The sequence below is a fragment of the Ursus arctos genome, unplaced genomic scaffold (assembly GCF_023065955.2).
Source record: "Ursus arctos isolate Adak ecotype North America unplaced genomic scaffold, UrsArc2.0 scaffold_34, whole genome shotgun sequence".
Lineage (NCBI taxonomy): Eukaryota > Metazoa > Chordata > Mammalia > Carnivora > Ursidae > Ursus > Ursus arctos.
This window is the reverse complement of record NW_026623030.1, coordinates 3,406,942-3,424,808: the sequence shown is the minus strand read 5'-3', so window position 1 is coordinate 3,424,808 and position 17,867 is coordinate 3,406,942. Positions and strand designations below refer to the sequence as shown.

The 17,867-nt window shown below is 44.2% G+C and overlaps 1 protein-coding gene across 1 annotated transcript in view; it reads left to right on the top strand.

Moving 5' to 3' along the window:
• The window catches only part of PI4KA (phosphatidylinositol 4-kinase alpha), a 119,817-nt gene that overhangs the window by 23,539 nt on the left and 78,411 nt on the right, over positions 1 to 17,867 (top strand). The window contains exons 4-13 of the mRNA XM_026487827.4: positions 3,527 to 3,615; positions 6,307 to 6,379; positions 6,979 to 7,238; positions 7,767 to 7,833; positions 11,420 to 11,568; positions 13,634 to 13,699; positions 14,272 to 14,368; positions 16,118 to 16,309; positions 16,835 to 16,935; positions 17,582 to 17,711. Coding sequence (XP_026343612.1) covers positions 3,527 to 3,615; positions 6,307 to 6,379; positions 6,979 to 7,238; positions 7,767 to 7,833; positions 11,420 to 11,568; positions 13,634 to 13,699; positions 14,272 to 14,368; positions 16,118 to 16,309; positions 16,835 to 16,935; positions 17,582 to 17,711 — 1,224 coding nt within the window. The remainder of the gene's footprint in view (positions 1 to 3,526; positions 3,616 to 6,306; positions 6,380 to 6,978; positions 7,239 to 7,766; positions 7,834 to 11,419; positions 11,569 to 13,633; positions 13,700 to 14,271; positions 14,369 to 16,117; positions 16,310 to 16,834; positions 16,936 to 17,581; positions 17,712 to 17,867) is intronic.

Here is a 17,867-nt window from a genome sequence, read left to right as displayed (position 1 = left end):
TTGTAATCTCCCTATGTGAGGCCTGAGGCCCACCTTCAGACATAGCAGGGGGTTGGTGCCTATAGTGAAGGCCCTTGTCCTTTTCATTGGTGGCCTGGCTCTAATTTGTTGGGTGGGCTCAGCCTGCTAAAGATGGGTTTTGCTCTTCTCATGAACATCCTGCTTGTGCGTATTCCTCTTGTCCTTCGGGTTTCATCATTTCTGGTAACCTACTATGCCTAAAACTGACAGACCCCAAATTATGCATGTATCCTGGAATTTAAAGGACTACAATTTTTTTTAATTGAACTGTAGTTGGCATACAATATTATATTGGTTCCAGACATACAACATAACGATTTGAAGTTTATATACGTTACAAAGTGATCACAACAATAAATCTTGCTTCCGTCTGTTAGTCTGTTACCACACTGAGTCATTACCTGTTATTGACAATATTCCTATGTTGTACATTGTGTCCCTATGTCTTCTTTGTTTTAGAACTGGAAGTTTGTACCTTTTAATCCCCTTTCCCTGTTTTGCTCATCCTCCCACCTTAAAGGACTACAGGTTAAATAGAAAGCATTGCTAAAAAGTCAGACATCTCTGTCCACTACTGTTATCTAACTTGGTGAGAAGTAGAATACCAGTAGAAGTTGATTCTATTTTCTTTTCTTTCAAAGCAAGTATCACTTCCGTGTACATGGACTCCCACTAGGATGAAAGTTTTTTTTTTTTTTTTAATGATTTTTTATTATATTATGTTAGTCACCATACAGTACATCCCCGGTTTCCGATGTAAGGCTCGATGATTCATTAGTTGTGTATAACACCCAGTGCACCATGCAATACGTGCCCTCCTTACTACCCATCACCGGTCTATCCCATTCCCCCACCCCCCTCCCCTCTGAAGTCCTCAGTTTGTTTCTCATAGTCCATAGTCTCTCATGTTTCATTCCCCCTTCTGATTACCTCCCCCTTTCTTTATCCCTTTCTTCCCCTACTGATCATCCTAGTTCTTATGTTCCATAGATGAGAGAAATCATATGATAGTTGTCTTTCTCTGCTTGACTTATTTCACTTAGCATTATCTCCTCCAGTGCTGTCCATGTTGTAGCAAATGTTGAGAACTCGTTCTTTCTGATAGCTGAGTAATATTCCATTGTATATATGGACCACAACTTCTTAATCCAGTCATCTGTTAAAGGGCATCTCGGCTCCTTCCACAATTTAGCTATTGTGGACATTGCTGCTATGAACATTGGGGTGCATATGGCCCTTCTCTTCACTACGTCTGTATCTTTGGGGTAAATACCCAGTAGTGCAATGGCTGGATCATAGGGTAGCTCAATTTTTAACTTTTTAAGGGACCTCCACACTGTTTTCCAGAGTGGCTGTACCAACTTGCATTCCCACCAACAATGTAGGAGGGATCCCCTTTCTCCACATCCTCTCCAACAATTGTTGTTTCTTGCCTTGTCTATTTTTGCCATTCTAACTGGCGTAAGGTGGTATCTCAGTGTGGTTTTGATTTGAATTTCCTTGATGGCTAATGATTTTGAACATTTTTTCATGTGTCTGTTAGCCATTTGTATGTCTTCATTGGAAAAGTGTCTGTTCATATCTTCTGCCCATTTTTTGATTTATTTGTTTCTCATGTATTGAGTTTGAGAAGTTCTTTGTAGATCTTGGATACCAGTCCTTTATCTGTAGTGTCATTTGCAAATATATTCTCCCATTCCGTGGGCTGCCTCTTAGTTTTTCTGACTGTTTCCTTGGCTGTGCAGAAACTTTTAATCTTGATGAAGTCCCATAAATTCATTTTATCTTTTGTTTCTCTTGCCTTTGGGGATGTGTCATGAAAAAGGTTGCTTTGGCCGATGTCATAGAGGTTGTTGCCTATGTTCTCCTCTAGAATTTTGATAGATTCCTGTCTCACATTGAGGTCTTTCATCCATTTGGAGTTTATTTTTGTGTATGGTGTGAGATAGTGGTCAAGTTTCATTCTTTTGCATGTAGCTGTCCAATTTTCCCAGCACCATTTATTGAAGAGACTGTCTTTTTCCCACTGGATGTTTTTTCCTGCTTTATCAAATATTAGTTGCCCAAAGAGCCGAGGGTCCATTTCTGGGCTCTCTATTCTGTTCCATTGGTCTATGTGTCTGTTTTTGTGCCAGTACCATGCTGTCTTTGTGATCACAGCTTTGTAGTACAGCTCGAAATCCGGCATTGTGATGCCCCCAGCTTTGTTTTTAGGATGAAAGTTTTAGCACCATTTGAAACATTGTTAGAGATATATAAATTTCCAATATTAGGTAGCATTTCACTCTTTTATTTTTTATTAAGGCAGTATGATTTATGCTTTTAAATTCTAGAGGAGTAGTTCTCAAAGTGCCATTCCAGAACCAGCAGCAGCAGCATCACCTGAGAACTTGTCAGAAATGCAGATTCTCAGTCCCCACATCAGAGCTACTGAATTAGAACTCTGGGGCTAGGGAAGCTGGCAGTCTGCGTTTTAATAAGCCTCCAGGTGATTCTGATCACACTCAAGTTTAAGAAGGACCTAGAGCTGAATCTTAAAATCATAGGTACAGAAGTGAACACGTAACAGTCTTCCGCTATGTACTATGAATAGATCTTGGTTAAATATTCAATATTCAAAATTGATTAAATTTTTAATAGTGATTAGACCTACACAGCAGCAATTCTGACATTTTTAAGGTGCACGCCATAGAAGCGCTGGTTAGCTTTTGGTCTTTTAGGTACAGTGATCCCTTCCCAACCTTGAGGCCATGCTCCTAAGGACCTCCCTATGAAGAGGTTGGTAGTGGAAGGGCATAAAAATCTATTAGGAATAGAACAAATCTTTGGAAGCTCTTAATTAGGTATTCTCTGCTTGTCAAAATAAAGCAGAAAAGAAATATAAACATTTAATTCAGTTTAAAGTAGTGGGGGTGGGGCACCTGGGTGGCACAGTCGTTAAGCGTCTGCCTTCGGCTCAGGGCGTGATCCCAGAGTCCTGGGATCGAGCCCCACATCAGGCTCTTCCACTGGGAGCCTGCTTCTTCCTCTCCCACTCCCCCTGCTTGTGTTCCCTCTCTTGCTGGCTGTCTCTGTCAAATAAATAAATAAAATCTTTTTTTTTTTAAAAAAGTAGTAATAATTAGTATTTGATGGTTAGCCTCCATATACCATCTCTTATACTCTATCAAGATTGGTTTCTCACCAAATAGAAATTTAGGTCGGGAATAAAAAATGGAGTCTGTCTTGTTGAGAGACTGCATAATCTCAAACTATAAATTGGCTCAGAAACATTTAAGTTTATTGAACCAAAGCATTCTATTAAAAGAAAAGTTAGGGGTATTTCTCAGCAACCATGTTGGGCCCATATCTTCCTTTGAGGTTCACCTCAGTGAGGGCAGCAATCCCTGTAAACTGGTCCCTTAACAGGCCCTGTGAGAGAGGGAACTTACCGAATCGGATGGCCAGTAGGTGCGGCCCAGTGTCTCAGTGGTAATGATTTGACTCGTGTCTGTGTGCCTTCCAGCCACCCTCCCGGTTGCAGAGAGCTTCAGCTTCTGCTTGGTCACTTTGCTGTCTGATGTGGCTTATAGGGACCCCTCACTTCGGGATGAGGTAAGTGTGTGGTGAATTGGAATGTCTTCCTTCCTTCCTTCCTTCCTTCCTTCCTTCCTTCCTTCCTTCCTTCCTTCCTTCCTCTTTCTTTCTTTCTTTCTTTCTTTCTTTCTTTCTTTCTTTCTAGATTTTATTTGAGAGAGAGAGAGTGAGCATGAGCAGGGGGAGGGGTAGAGGGAGAAGAAGAAGCAGACTCTGCGCTGAGCGAGGGAGCTCAATCCCAGGACCCCAAGATCATGACCTGAGCTAAAGGCAGACACTTAACCAACTGAGCCACCCAGGTGCCCCTCGAGTGCATTTCTATACAATCAAAAAGAGTCCCAAAGTAACAAAAAGAGTAAAAAAAACTTTGAAGTGATTGGGTTGTGTAGTTGATTTATTTTGTACTAACACAACCAAGGAACATTGAATACTTGCCTACAGTACTTTCCAGGTTACCCAGTGACCTCTTGACTCTTGTCGCATCCAGCTCTCCCCACAGCCCTGTGAAGTTGGCAGCAAAAGGCAGATGCAGCTCACTTTCCTGACTCCCCGTTGGGGATTCATTCATAGGAGGGAATTATCTGGATAGTTGAAATTATACCCAGATTTTAAGTGCCCAGATTTTTTTCGTTTTAGTTTATTTTGTTGAAATATTACTTAAATGCCTTTCATACTATTCTCTTTTTTAAACAAAGAATACAGTCAGGGGCGCCTGGGTGGCCCAGTCGTTAAGCGTCTGCCTTCGGCTCAGGTCATGATCTCAGCCTTCTGGGATCGAGCCCTGCACCGGGCTCCCTGCTCAGTGGGAAGCCTGCTTCTTCCTCTCCCACTCCCCCTGCTTGTGTTCCCTCTCTTGCTACCTCTCTGTCAAATAAATAAATAAAATCTTAAAAAAAAAAAGAGAATACAATCATAACTTAAACTTTTTCTTAATCAGATTTTTTATTTTGAAAATCAGTTTGTATATGCTGCTATCCTCGGGTCATGCCAAGGAGTGCTGGTTGCTTGTCTATATATTAAACGTTCCCAGCTAGCTATGCTTTTTGAGTTCTTGTATTTGCTTTTTAATTTTTAAAATCTCTTTCCTTAATCAGACTGTAAATTCTCTTGTCAGTATTTCTGCCATTAACATTCTTCTCCATTCTTCTTTCTTAGTTTAGGTTCTTTATTTTTAGGTTGGCCAAAGATATAACTAAATATATTAGAATTGTATATCATTATTTCAGAAGTTAGCAGGCTCTAAGTTAAGGGCTTTTTTGTAAATAACATTTATCAGAATGTCAATACTAAAGATGATGGCATAACTTTAATACACGAAATGGAGAAAGTCTTGCTTTTCAAGTCTTAATATGTTATTCACCATCATTTAACATTAGCAAAATGTCAGAAATTTACCTTGGTTAGGAACACGTCATATGAGACCAATTTTATTCTCTTCTTTGCCTGGGGTTTCCTCCAAGACTGGTAGTAGAGGGAAATAAGGTGGATGTAGTATAATTGATCTTCATCAAGGCATTAGAGAAACACCTTCCTGACATCCTAGATCTAGAATATGGGCTGAAGGCCAAAACAATTTGGAAGGTTTGTGGAGTTGTCCGAAGGACTACCCCGAGGGTGCCAGCCCAGCAGAAGCCTACCCTAGCCCATCCCCCAACCCTCTACCATTGAAGCAAAATGAGCCAGGGCCATAAACAAAGCTTCAGAAAGCAAGTTGGTTTCATTTATAGATGAGACAATGCTGGGAATCAGAGACCAGTATGATGAACTAAAGCTAATCCCCTGAGCTTTGATGGCATCAATGACAGGCAAAAAATACCAAGAGCATCAGTAGAGGTGTAGAAAAGAATCGGTATTTTACATATCAGTAAGCTCATTGAGCCAGCAGAGTGAAGCGGCTGCCAAAACGCTGATGTCATGTACACAGAAGTCTAGAATATGTTTTGAGTGTGGTGATTGCTCAGGGTGAGTCCCAACATCCTTGGAAAATTAATGTATTTTCCTGAGCACCACAGTTCGAGGCTGTTTCTGACACATGGGACTACTGTGAAGTCAGAAGCAGGTACTCAGCATCATAAAGGACATGTAATCCTAAGGAATGGATTAAAAGAACTAGGTGGGGGGGCGCCTGGGTGGCTCAGTTGTTAAGCCTTTGCCTTTGGCTCCGGCTCCAGGCGTGATCCCAGGGTCCTGGGATCGAGGCTCCAGCGTGATCCCAGGGTCCTGGGATCGAGCCCTGCATTAGGCTCCCTGCTCCGCTGGGAGCCTGCTTCTTCCTCTCCCACTCCCCCTGCTTGTGTTCCCTCTCACTGGCTCTCTCTCTCTGTCAAATAAATAAATTATAAAATCTTAAAAAAATTAAAAAAAAAAGTACAAGGAATATTTGCCATGAAAAGAGATTTGGGGGCCTTTCACCTGTTTCTGGAATAGGGAAAAAGGAGTGGCTCCAAGGGCTAGGGGTCACAAGCCCCAAAGGACAATATTGTCCCAGAGTTAGGAGGCACTGTGGACCAACCCAGGAGAGCTGGTTTCTGTCCCTGGAAGGTTGGCTAATTGGCCATTCGGCAGAGCTGTCATTCGGGGATTTATGTATCAGACATTGGTATGGATGATATAATGTGTAAAGCTCCTCCTAATTCTGAATGAATTTTGTGGTACTTACCTGATTTTGGTTATAAATTTGTCTTTTTTCTGTTTCCGTGGCTATTACAGATTTTAGAGGCACTTTTGCAGGTTTTGCATGTCCTTTTGGGAATGTGCCAGGCCTTGGAGATTCAAGAAAAAGGTATGATTATAAATCTGGGCTTTTTTTTTTCTTAATGGCTCTGTGATTACTTTTTTCCTTTGCTTTTCCCAGCCTTCTTTTTTGTGCTTTACTACTTGTGTACCTGATGGAGGAAACCTTCCTGTATTCGTTTGCCTTCGTTGCGTGTTAGCTAAGAGGCCACATGGGGGTCATGAGCACAGCTCTGCTACCTGAATACCAGGTGACCTTAGACAAGTCACCTCACCCTTTTTGGGCCTCAGTTTCTTCATTTATAGCATGCCCGACTGCCTCTAGCGTAAGGCTACCAACGTAATCCCAGGGGGACGAAATATATTGTTTTAGTAAAGGTGCCTGGTAACAGCACTTATCTGTGTTACTGATTTGGGTGTACCATGCATAGATTGAGACCTCCCAAAGAGAACAGCTGTGTGTGACAGAGATGTGGTCTGAAGTTGTTCATGTCAGCCCTTGGAGCTGACCTATTGATGTGACTTGTTCTGACCTGTCACATTTGCTAGGGGGTGGGTTGTGAGATGTCAGCCAGTGTTATGAGCTGGGGCAGCACAACTCTCCCAGGCAACTTTCTGATATCGGAACATTTTCACTTTGTCTTCTAGAATACCTTTGCAAGTATGCGATCCCATGCCTGATAGGAATCTCACGAGCGTTTGGGCGTTACAGCAACACAGAAGAGTCTCTGCTTTCAAAACTGTTCCCCAAGGTCCCTCCTCATTCCCTCCGAGTCCCTGAGGAGCTTGAAGGTGTGCGGAGGCGATCCTTCAATGACTTCCGCTCCATCCTCCCCAGCAATCTGCTGACAGTGTGTCAGGAGGGCACCCTGAAGAGGAAGACCAGCAGTGTGTCCAGCATCTCTCAGGTGGGGCTGCACCCCCTGGAGGCAGGCAGAGAGGTCAGGTCTTGTTAAGTGCTCACTTGAAGAAAATCCTATTGGCGTGCTGTTGAAGGAAATTCATGAAACAGAAAAGGTTCTCACTGGAATTCTGTAATAAATACAAGGGCTTGCTTTGGCCTTTTAAGATTTATAAGTGATTTCATCTCCTAGTCATGAAGTATTTATTTCCCAGCAGTTGGGTGCCAAGCTGTATTCTCAGAGACATTTGGTACCCTTAAGTATATAATTGTTTCATGGAGACAAGCTAAAGACACTAAGTGCTAAGAATAATTCATCTCAGTAATGGAGTATAAAATATATGGCTAAACATGAAGAATATAGGGATATGCTATACAGTAGAGAACGCTTAGGTAAGGTGGGCTTCAGGGAGGAGGTGAGGTATGAACCAGGACTGGAGGTACAAACATTGGGCTGGCAGAGAGAATCTTGTCTAAGGAGAAACTGACAGCAGTTTGGCCTTTTCTAATCTGTAAAGTGGCTTCTGTGTTTCAGGTCAGCCCTGAACGTGGGATGCCCCCTCCCAGCTCCCCCGGAGGATCTGCCTTTCACTACTTTGAAGGTGGGCTTCACCTTTCTGACAGGAACATTGACCTGGTACTTGGAGAGCAGGTTCACTGTGACTTCTCGTGACAAAGAAGATGCTAATAATAACACTCTGCTGTCACGCATTTTGAGAGTCAAGCTTTTAGAAAGCATTTACTTTCTATTTTTGTTTAAGCTTCTTAAAATTTAATTTTAAAATAGTTCAAATGTGGAGAAAAGTGCAGAAAATAATATACAGACCCCCATGTGTCTATCATAAAAATTTTAATAAACTAACCTATGAAAGCACTGGTTTTCAGGTGGAAGTACTCATGGTGGGTCCTGCTTTTTTTTATTTTGAAGTCATTAAGTATGTAAATAATATTTTTTAAAAATGTAATAATGATACAAGTAGTACTTTTTATAGAACTTTGTGGGTCAGAAAGCATTTTCACATAATTACTGAATTAGATTCATAGGATAGCCCTGTACAGTGCCAGACATGTGGTAAAATCGCTTCTACGTTATTTTCGAGGGAAGTAAGACTTAGGTTAAGTGATAGGAAATGGGGAAACCAAAATGCCATCTATTCCATTTTTGGATCATGCTAATTAATAAAAGAGCATTTCTCAATAGGGTCTTAAAAGATGTGAGGGGAATTAAAAAAAAAATGAGGAGAGAATCTGAACACAAATAAATGTGGGCAGCTTTGCCCAGAGTATCTCTTAGCTGTGTGAGAACGTGCCCTGTGTTATAGTCTATGTGTGTGTGTTAGAATGTGAAGGCCAAGTTCACTCACTCAAAATCCCACTCCTCCCAGAGAGAACCACTTGTGGTTGAATGTGTCTCTCCAGACTTTATTTATTTATTTTTAAATTTTATTTCTTTATTTGACACAGAAGGAGAGAGAGCACAAACAGGAGGACTGGCAGGCAGAGGGAGAGGGAGAAGCAGGCTTCTCCGCTGAGCAGGGAGTCCGACTCTGGGCTAGATCCCAGGGTCTTGGGATCATGACCTGAGCGAAGGCAGACGCTTAACCACCTGAGCCACCCAGGCGCCCCTCCCTCCAGGCTTTAAACAACCCCTTGGACACCTGCCTGTCCTTGGGGCATGTGAAGACATCCATGATGTGCCCTCGAAGGTTTTGCTTTCTGGTGAACAGCTCTTCTTCTGATCTCTGTAGTCATGGGCCCTTCTCCATTGAGGCGGCCCTCCTTTGAGCACTTCCAGGGAGTGCCCAGCACGGGGGTGCGCCTGGGTGTGGGCCGCCTTTGTGCACTTCCTGCACTCATCCAGCAGCTGCAGGCTCAGCGCCGCACTGTGCTGGCCTCTCTGCTGGCCTCTCTGCTTCTGCAGCGAGCTCTGAGGATGATTTTCCTGCTCTTGGAAGTACACCTCATTGTCGAGACAAGCGGGAAGCACACTGTTCCTTCCTTTTCTGCTCAAGTACCTCCTGTTCGACTCTGATTTTTCTTTTGTTTTCAAGATTTTGTTTTTAAGTAATCTCTACACCCAACATGGGGCTCAAACTCACAACCCAAGATCAAGAGCTGCATGCTCTACTGACTGAGCTCGCCGGCACCCCAAGTCTGATTTTTCTTACAGTTGGTCTCTCTTCTCTTTCTAGGCCCTTTTCTATGGAGCTGTAAGAATGTTTCTAAAGAGTTATTTCTTAAAAGCACAAATCATTTCCACCTTAAAAACTTTCAATGACTCCCTCCATGCATGAATCCCACATCTTAGATCCTTGACTCTGCAGTTGCTGTCTTCTGCCTCCATCTCTGCCAACCACACGCTGGCTCTGCCATGCAGGGCTTAGTCCCTATTTCATGGCATCTATCTGGGAGGTGCCCTCTAATCACAAGCTTATCTTCTTTATTATTATTATTTTAAAAATAAACTTGTGTATACTTTAGGTATATAACACGATGATTTGATATACATATACATGATGAAATGATGACTCCAATCATGTCCTTCTCCTCACAGTTACCACTTTTTTTCTTTCTTTCTTTTTTAATGCAGTGATAGCACTGAAATTTACTCTCTTAGCAACTTCCCAGTATTCGACACCGTATTATTAAATATTGTCATCATGCTATGCATTAGAGCTCTAGACTTATTTATACTACTTAACTGCACCTTTGTACCCTTGACCAGCATCTCCCCATTTCCCCCATCTCCCTGCCCCTTAGTAATGATACTCAGCTCTCTGCTCCCATGTATTCAACCTTTTTAAGTGTCCGCATATAAATGAGATCATGCAGTTTATTTTCTGTCCATGTGTGGCTTATTTCCCTTTGCATAGTGTCCTTCAGGCTCATCCATGTTGTTGCAAACTGCAAAATCTTTCTTAAGGCTGAATAATACTCGTGTGTGTGTGTGTGTGTGTGTGTGTGTGTATCCAGCACTTGTGAATGAATATGAATAAATAAGTATTTATGAATAAATATATGTATTTGTGTGTGTAAGTACATCTATTTTTACTCATTTGACACACACACAGGCACACACTCCTTACCTTCTTCCCTACGTACTTGCTTTAAACCAGCTTTGTTCTCACTCTTTCCTCATTCATTCCCTCCTCCAGTGGTCATTTATGATGTTGGCCTCCAGCGTCTTACCTGCTCTCCATATTATTGCCCATCCCCTTTGTAAGTTGCCTGTTTGCTCCCATGGGACCCATTCGCCTTTAGTCAGGTCAGCAGAGCATCACTAGCATCATAGAAATACACACCAGGTTTTTTGCTTTTTTTTTTTTTAAAGATTTTATTTATTTATTTGACAGAGAGAGAGACAGCCAGCGAGAGAGGGAACACAGGCAGGGGGAGTGGGAGAGGAAGAAGCAGGCTCCCAGCGCTGGAGCCTGATGTGGGGCTCGATCCCAGGACTCCGGGATCACGCCCTGAGCCCAAGGCAGACGCTTAACAACTGAGCCACCCAGGCGCCCCTACACACCAGTTTTGACACAATCAGGATAAACGCGACTCTTTGCTTTTTCTGTGCTGCAGGGCTTCAGAGAGTAATAAAATTTATTATTGGTTTTTTAATGGGTGATAATTGTCTATCACTATTTAATGTGAAAATATTACAAACTTACCTATTTTCTGTCATAGTCTTCTATCATAGATTTCTAATAATGGACTTTCAAACAGTTATAGGCTTTTGGGGTTCATATTTATTCAGAAGTGTTGGATAATTGACTTCATTTTTGTCCTGATTTTGAAACATCTAATAATGTGCATTTTTGTTCTAATTTTGGTGGTAAAATATCTGAGGGTCCTGTGGACCTGAAACTTACATCTGTCAACCTTTAAAAAGATGTAATATTTAAAAAAAAAAAGAGTAATACTTTTTTTTTCTTCCTACATTAAGTTACACTGTCTGTGTTGAAAATACTAGGACATGATTATATCTGAGCTTTGATGTGAAACACTCCCACGAGAGGCATCATTCTTCAAGGATTTGAAATCCAGCCTTTACTTGTTCATTAAAATACAAAGAATTGGAATTATAAACAAAAGCAAAATCTATGCCTTTGTTGGTTATTGAGGGAGTCAGCTTGAGGAATTATCCTGGTCGTGTGTGACCGTGACTGACTTTCTGGTTTTCTTCCCTGCCAGTCTCTTACTTGCCTGATGGGAGTGCCCTGGAGCCTGATTACTACTTCTCCACCATCAGTTCCAGCTTCTCGGTTTCTCCTCTTTTCAACGGCATCACCTATAAGGAGTTCAATATTCCACTAGAAATGCTTCGAGAACTCTTAAACTTGGTAAGGAAAGCATTGGTGGTTAAACAGATCTCGTGTACTTCAATCAGTAAAATTGCTAGTGGTATAAGCATGTTTTGGTTTGGTTTGGTTTGGTTTTTCTTTTTCCTTAGTTTTAGAGAGAAAGAGAGAGCAGTGAGTAGTTCAGGGTGGGGTAGGGGTAGACAGGCAGAGGGAGGAGAGAGACTCTCAAGCAGACTCTGCACTGAGCGTGGAGCCGACATGGGGCTTAATCTCATGAGCCTGAGGTGATGACCTGAGCCGAAATCAATAGTCAGATGGTTAACCGACTGAGCCACCCAGGCACCCAGGCCTGTTTTCTTTTCCCCCAAAAGAAAAACTAGGATTTTTTCAGTATTTCGGAATATAACTTATAAGTCATAAATTTTTGATGGAAGAAGGAAAGAGAGTAAAATTCATGGAGTCATTTGTGCAATTTTTTCATTGAATCCTTGCGGCACTCATGTGGGAGAGTCAGGCATTCATCTCCATTTTAGAGGTAAGGCAGTCAGTGCCAAATACGTCAAGGATCCATCGGCAAAGGGCAGGGCTGGGGCTTAGCCCAGGGAATCTGACCCCAAGCCTAGTTCCTATTGCACCTGACTCCCTCCCATGGGCTGTTATTTTTAGAGCAACACAAAACCTTTATTTTTCATATGTGGATACCTTGGGATGACCTCTGAGGTGACATCAGAGAAAACATTGGTGCCATTGTCTCACTCCTGAAATAGATGGGTCTTTGCTCCGGGGAGTCTGAAGTTGTTACAATTGAGCCGAGTTGCTTTGAGACAGATTCAAGTGGGTAGATAAGGATAAAGATGTTATCAGGGACAGACTCTAAAAATGAGACTTTCTCCTTTAGAAAGAATGAGAGGGTCTCGGTGTGGAGTGTGAACAGAAATCCCTCCAAGAGACGTCTTTAGGCTGAAGATGTGTGAAGACATGAAAGCAGGGGCACCTGGGTGGTTTAGTCGGTTGAGCGTCCAACTCTTGATCTCAGCTCAGGTGTTGATCTCAGAGTCGTGAGTTCAAGCCCTGTGTTGGGCTCCATACTGGAAGTAGAGCCGACTTAAAAAAAAAAGAAAAAGAAAAGACATGAAAACATTGGCAGTAATTAATGAGGATAGAGCCACAATGAATTACTAAATAGCCTACGATGTTTTTGAAGTTGTCCTCAAGAAGGAAAACTCTCCCTAAACTGCTTCCCCCGGTTAGTGTGGACCAGTTAGTGGCCAGACAGAACGCTGGCCTGGATAGCCTTCTCAGATGGTCAGGTGACTTCCTAGTATCATGTCAGAAGTCCCAACTGAAGGCTGCACGCTTCATACTCTTTTATAGAAGCAGTTCTCTTTTCCAGTATATTTTAACTTCTTGAGGTTAGCTTTTCTTCTAGGCGGTTTTTCATTTCTTCTCCTGGCATGTTGTTTATCATTGTGTATACGTTTCAAAAGTCAGCTTCTTCAGGGGCTACTGTTGGGGTCGCAGGCAGTTTTATCAAGAGGCTCTGCAGTTGCCGGAACAGTTCATTCCTGTCCTAAATGCTAGTACAGAGAACGGGTAGAAGTAAGTGCTTCTGTTAGACGTTTTGAACGTGTGCTGCCTTCTGAGTGCCTAGGCAGCTTCTGAAGAGCCAGTGCGCCAGGCCTGCAGGAGGAGGAATCATCAGGGCCGAGGACTGGCTGTGAAGGTGTCCCTGATGTCTGGGAGGAGGTTTGGGTGAATTGTCAGTGATGCCTGGAGTCTGACCACTTTCACATCGTGGAAATGGAAATTTGATGTCAGCAAATTTGGGGGGAGTTGGTTCCTTTCCCGTTTTTGTGTTATTCCAATCAAGGGCAAGAAGACAAGTTCCGAGGGACGGCAGAATTATGGACATTTTGTGTGTTATAGTTTGATGTGGAGCCCTAGTGAGTATGTTGCTGGCCTATCATTTCTATCTCGTTTTTCATCTCATGAGCTTGTTACGTGGTTTCATCTGACAACATGATTTGTTCTTTATTAGAAGGAGCTGGCATTCCTGTCTCTCACTGTGTTCGTCAGGTGCCTCATGAGGTCTTTTCTCTGATAGGTGAAGAAGATCGTTGAGGAGCCTGTTCTCAAATCCTTGGATGCGGTTGTAGCCAGCGTGATAGAGGTACGTCCCCTTGGGGCACCGTCCTCAGGTCAGCCTGATGTGAGCCTGTGCATGGAGAGAACAGGAAGAGTTTGTGGGGGGTGCTGGAGTGACAGGGTTGTCAGTGAGTTTTCAGCTTAGCGCCCGTAGTGGCCACACAACTGCCAGCTGAGAGCTTGCTCTGTGCTGCCTCTTTTAAATCGATCACCTCACGGTGGTCTGATGGCCACTTAGCTGTCTTTCTCCTTCTCAAGCTCCTATAAGACAGCCAAAGATGGTGAGTTTACAGTGAGAGGAGGTTGGTTCTTCCCCTTAGAACAACATATGGAGAAACCAATTTGGGGGGTGTAGGTGGCGGCCCCCCACAGGCATCTCTGGACAGCCTGAGTCTTTTGTTTTCCTCTGCCTGATGCTTAAGAGAGAGAGGAGAGTAATTCAAGTGTTGCAAGTGGCGAATCATGATAAATGGTCATTCCATCTCTCTAATGCTACGTCAGGAATATAATACTCACTCAGCTGGGCCTCACCCTAGAAGGCAAAGGGAGGTCCACAGAGTTTCCGTGGTGCGGTCACATGCCTCTGCTCCCTCACAGGCCAACCCTAGTGCTGATCTCTACTACACCACATTCAGCGACCCTCTCTACGTGGCCATGTTCAAGATGCTGCGTGACACTCTGTACTACATGAAAGGTACGGATGGTTTGCGCCTGCGTGTGACTGCAGTGACACCAGGTTCCAGGCCACTGCCATAGGTCTGGGCTTCCTTTCTGCCGGGGCTGCTTAAAAACGCCCGAGTGGGGCGCCTGGGTGGCGCAGTCATTAAGCGTCTGCCTTCGGCTCAGGGCGTGATCCTGGCATTATGGGATCGAGCCCCACATCAGGCTCCTCCACTAGGAGCCTGCTTCTTCCTCTCCCACTCCCCCTGCTTGTGTTCCCTCTCTCTCTGGCTGTATCTCTCTCTGTCAAATAAATAAATAAAATCTTTAAAAAAAAATAAACTTAAAAAAAAAACAAAAACAAAAACGCCTGAGTAACATGGTCACATTACCGAAATTTGGGGTAAAAAGCAAATAAGGAAAAAAAAATCTGTCCATGATCCTGCACCCCTGATATCATCAATGATGGCTGCTTCGGTAGGTTTATTTCCTCAGGGGCTTTTCTGACATGGCCATGTTGTCTTGTCCTCATCACCCAATCATGTATACAATTTAACATGTCTATTTCAGACATTTCAGAAAGTTTTAAAAATAAGAAAATGAGGTATTTATAATCTTATAACTCAGAGACGATATCTTAATAGTTTAGCATGTGCACACACACAAATTTAGCCTTTCCTTCTAGTTTCCCTTTTGTGCATTTTTAAAACATGTTTCCTGCGTTCTTTTCTTATGTTACAGAATATTCTCCATCAACGTAAGTTTTGATGACCATGTAGTTTTCTGTCAAGTAAATATACTATAATCTAGTTAGCTATTTTCCTAATTCGGTTGCAAGAGCTCCTGGGAATCTGTGTCTTGCTGGGGACCCAGAAGTGTTAGGTTCACAAGGAAGGGTGGAAGGGACTCCCCTGCCCAATCTGACCTTCAGGTGCCCCAAGGCTTCTCTCCCCACCTGAGCCTCATGTTGCTGGCTTCCCTGGCTCTTCTGTCTTATGCCCTTCGCAGGGATTCTCCTGATTTTTCCAGGCCCCAAAGATGAGAGTTTGAAGAAGCTGTTAACTCTGGGCACCCCAAAGATGCAGCCCTGTAGCCAGGGGATTCTCTTCTTTAGGCTACAACCAGTTTTTCCCCTTAGCTGATAGCCAACAACCTTTTCGTTAAAAAAAAAAAATCACTAAAGTGCTTCTCATTGTTCGTGGGACCAGTTCCAGCAACGATTCTGTGTTTCATACATTCAGGTTTTAGTATATTGACTGCTTAAAACACAGCATGGCTCTCACTTCCCTGGGAAATTGTCATTTCCTCTGAGTGCCTGGTAGCACGTGTGCTGACAGCCAGCATGGCCTATCCAAATTCTTCCCAGTAGGCCCTCTTCTCTTCTCCCCTCCTCTCCCCTCTCTTCCCTCCCCTCCCCTCTCCTCTCCTTTTTCCATTCCTTTCCTTTCCTTTCCTTTCCTTTCCTTTCCTTTCCTTTCCTTTCCGAGAGAGCGCACACGTGCGTGTGTGAGAGCAAGTGGTGGAGGGGCGGGGGAGAGGAGAGAGAATCTTAAGCCGGGGCTCGATCTCATGACCCTGAGATCATGACCTGAGCTGAGATCGAGTCGGATGCTTAACGGACTGAGCCACCCAGGCGCCCCTGCAGCAGGCACTCTTACAACCAAAGGAGCCAACAGCAAACCTACTCTTCTTGGGTTTCTGTTAGAGTGGGAGAGACCATAGAGCTACTGCCTGAATTTCCGTGGTTTGTTTCCACCTGCAATGCCTGCTCTCTTTCCCGCAGACCTCCCAACCTCCTTTGTGAAGGAGATCCATGATTTTGTGCTGGAGCAGTTCAACACGAGCCAGGGGGAGCTTCAGAAGATTCTGCATGATGCAGACCGGATCCACAATGAGCTGAGCCCCCTCAAGCTGCGCTGCCAGGCAAACGCTGCCTGTGTGGACCTCATGGTGTGGGCCGTGAAGGACGAGCAGGGTGAGCATCGGCCCCTGCCGTGCCCCGGATGTCTGGTATCCTGTCCTGAGGTTGAGGAAACTGGACATAGGAGGAGGTGATGGCCAAGGCCACAGGACCTGTGTGTCCTCTCCATTGCTTCTTGATGGTTCTTTAGGCTTTTATGTGGAGAAGTGGGAGCTTCATGCCGGAGGAAAAGGCGCTTGTCTAGGGTGAACGGCAGAATGGGAAGTGTGTGGCAGACTGTGGATGGCTGCCTCGTGCAGAGCACTGGGGACGAGAGGCTTGGGGCCAGCAGAGAGGAGAAAGCAGTCACACGCCACGTGGGATGGTGTTTTCACAACAGCAGGAATAGAGCAGAGATGAGGTTTCAGTTAAGGGTGCCTGCCTGCCTGTAAATACTTTCTGGTATAACCATTCATTATTAATAAAGCCTGTAAAAAGTATGCCCCTGGGCATTTGATTATATGATTAATTGGTGAACAAGTATTTTGTAAATATTGGCCTTCGCTAATCATCCATACCCTCCTCTCATTTTGAATTTAGGTGCCGAAAATCTTTGCATCAAGCTCTCTGAGAAGCTGCAGTCTAAGACGTCCAGCAAAGTCATCATTGCTCATTTGCCCTTGCTTATCTGCTGTCTGCAGGTCAGTCTCACTGACCCTGGCGAGGCTTCGATCCCATCAACTAGGGCGGTCTTCTTGTTGTACCACTTAGGCTCTGGTTGGCGTACCAGCAGCAGAACCTGAGCTGTTGTCTTTAGGAACTTGAACTAGAGCCTGCTGTGGACACAGTTCATCAATGAGTGGGGGGCTGCTGCTGACAGTGTGCCAAGGATTGCCGTAATTTCCAGGTGCAGCTGAGTCCTCCTTTGTGGAGAGGCTGCCCTGTGTCTACTGGGCCATTCCCAAGGCCACAGGCAAAGTACTGAGGACACTTTCTGATGTCTGCAGTGCTGGCTCTGCTCACAGAGACTCTTACCTTGCTGAGTTACCAATCCCAGTAACCGTATCTGCCATTGTTCAGAAATCACATTGTGTATCCTTTCTCCCCTAAATTTGCTTCCAAAAGAAATGGACACACTTTAGCAATATATCTCCCCTTTAGGCTGAGCAGATTCTAGGCCGTGCTCCTTTCCCATCTTTTTCTGCCCCGTGAGCAAAGTGGCCCTGAACATTTTGACCTTGGAAGTTTCTGGTCCAACTCGGGTATCTGAAAGTTTGGGCGTCTGTTGTTTGGGCCTGCTCAGCTGGCTACAACCGCATTGTGTGATGGGTTGATGGTATGTTACAGGGTCTGGGCCGCCTGTGTGAGAGGTTCCCGGTGGTGGTGCACTCAGTGACACCGTCTCTGCGGGACTTCCTCGTTGTCCCGTCCCCCGTGCTGGTGAAGCTCTATAAGTGCCACAGTCAATACCACACAGGTAACGGATGGCTGTACCCAAGGCCACCTCCCCAGCTTCTAAATCCCATGTGCCTCTGGGAAAAGGACCACATGACCCTTGTGCCAGCCCATCATGGCTTTGTGACTGAGAGGTTGTGGCTGGCCTGTGCGCCCTGCCCTGTCTTTGGGCTCATTC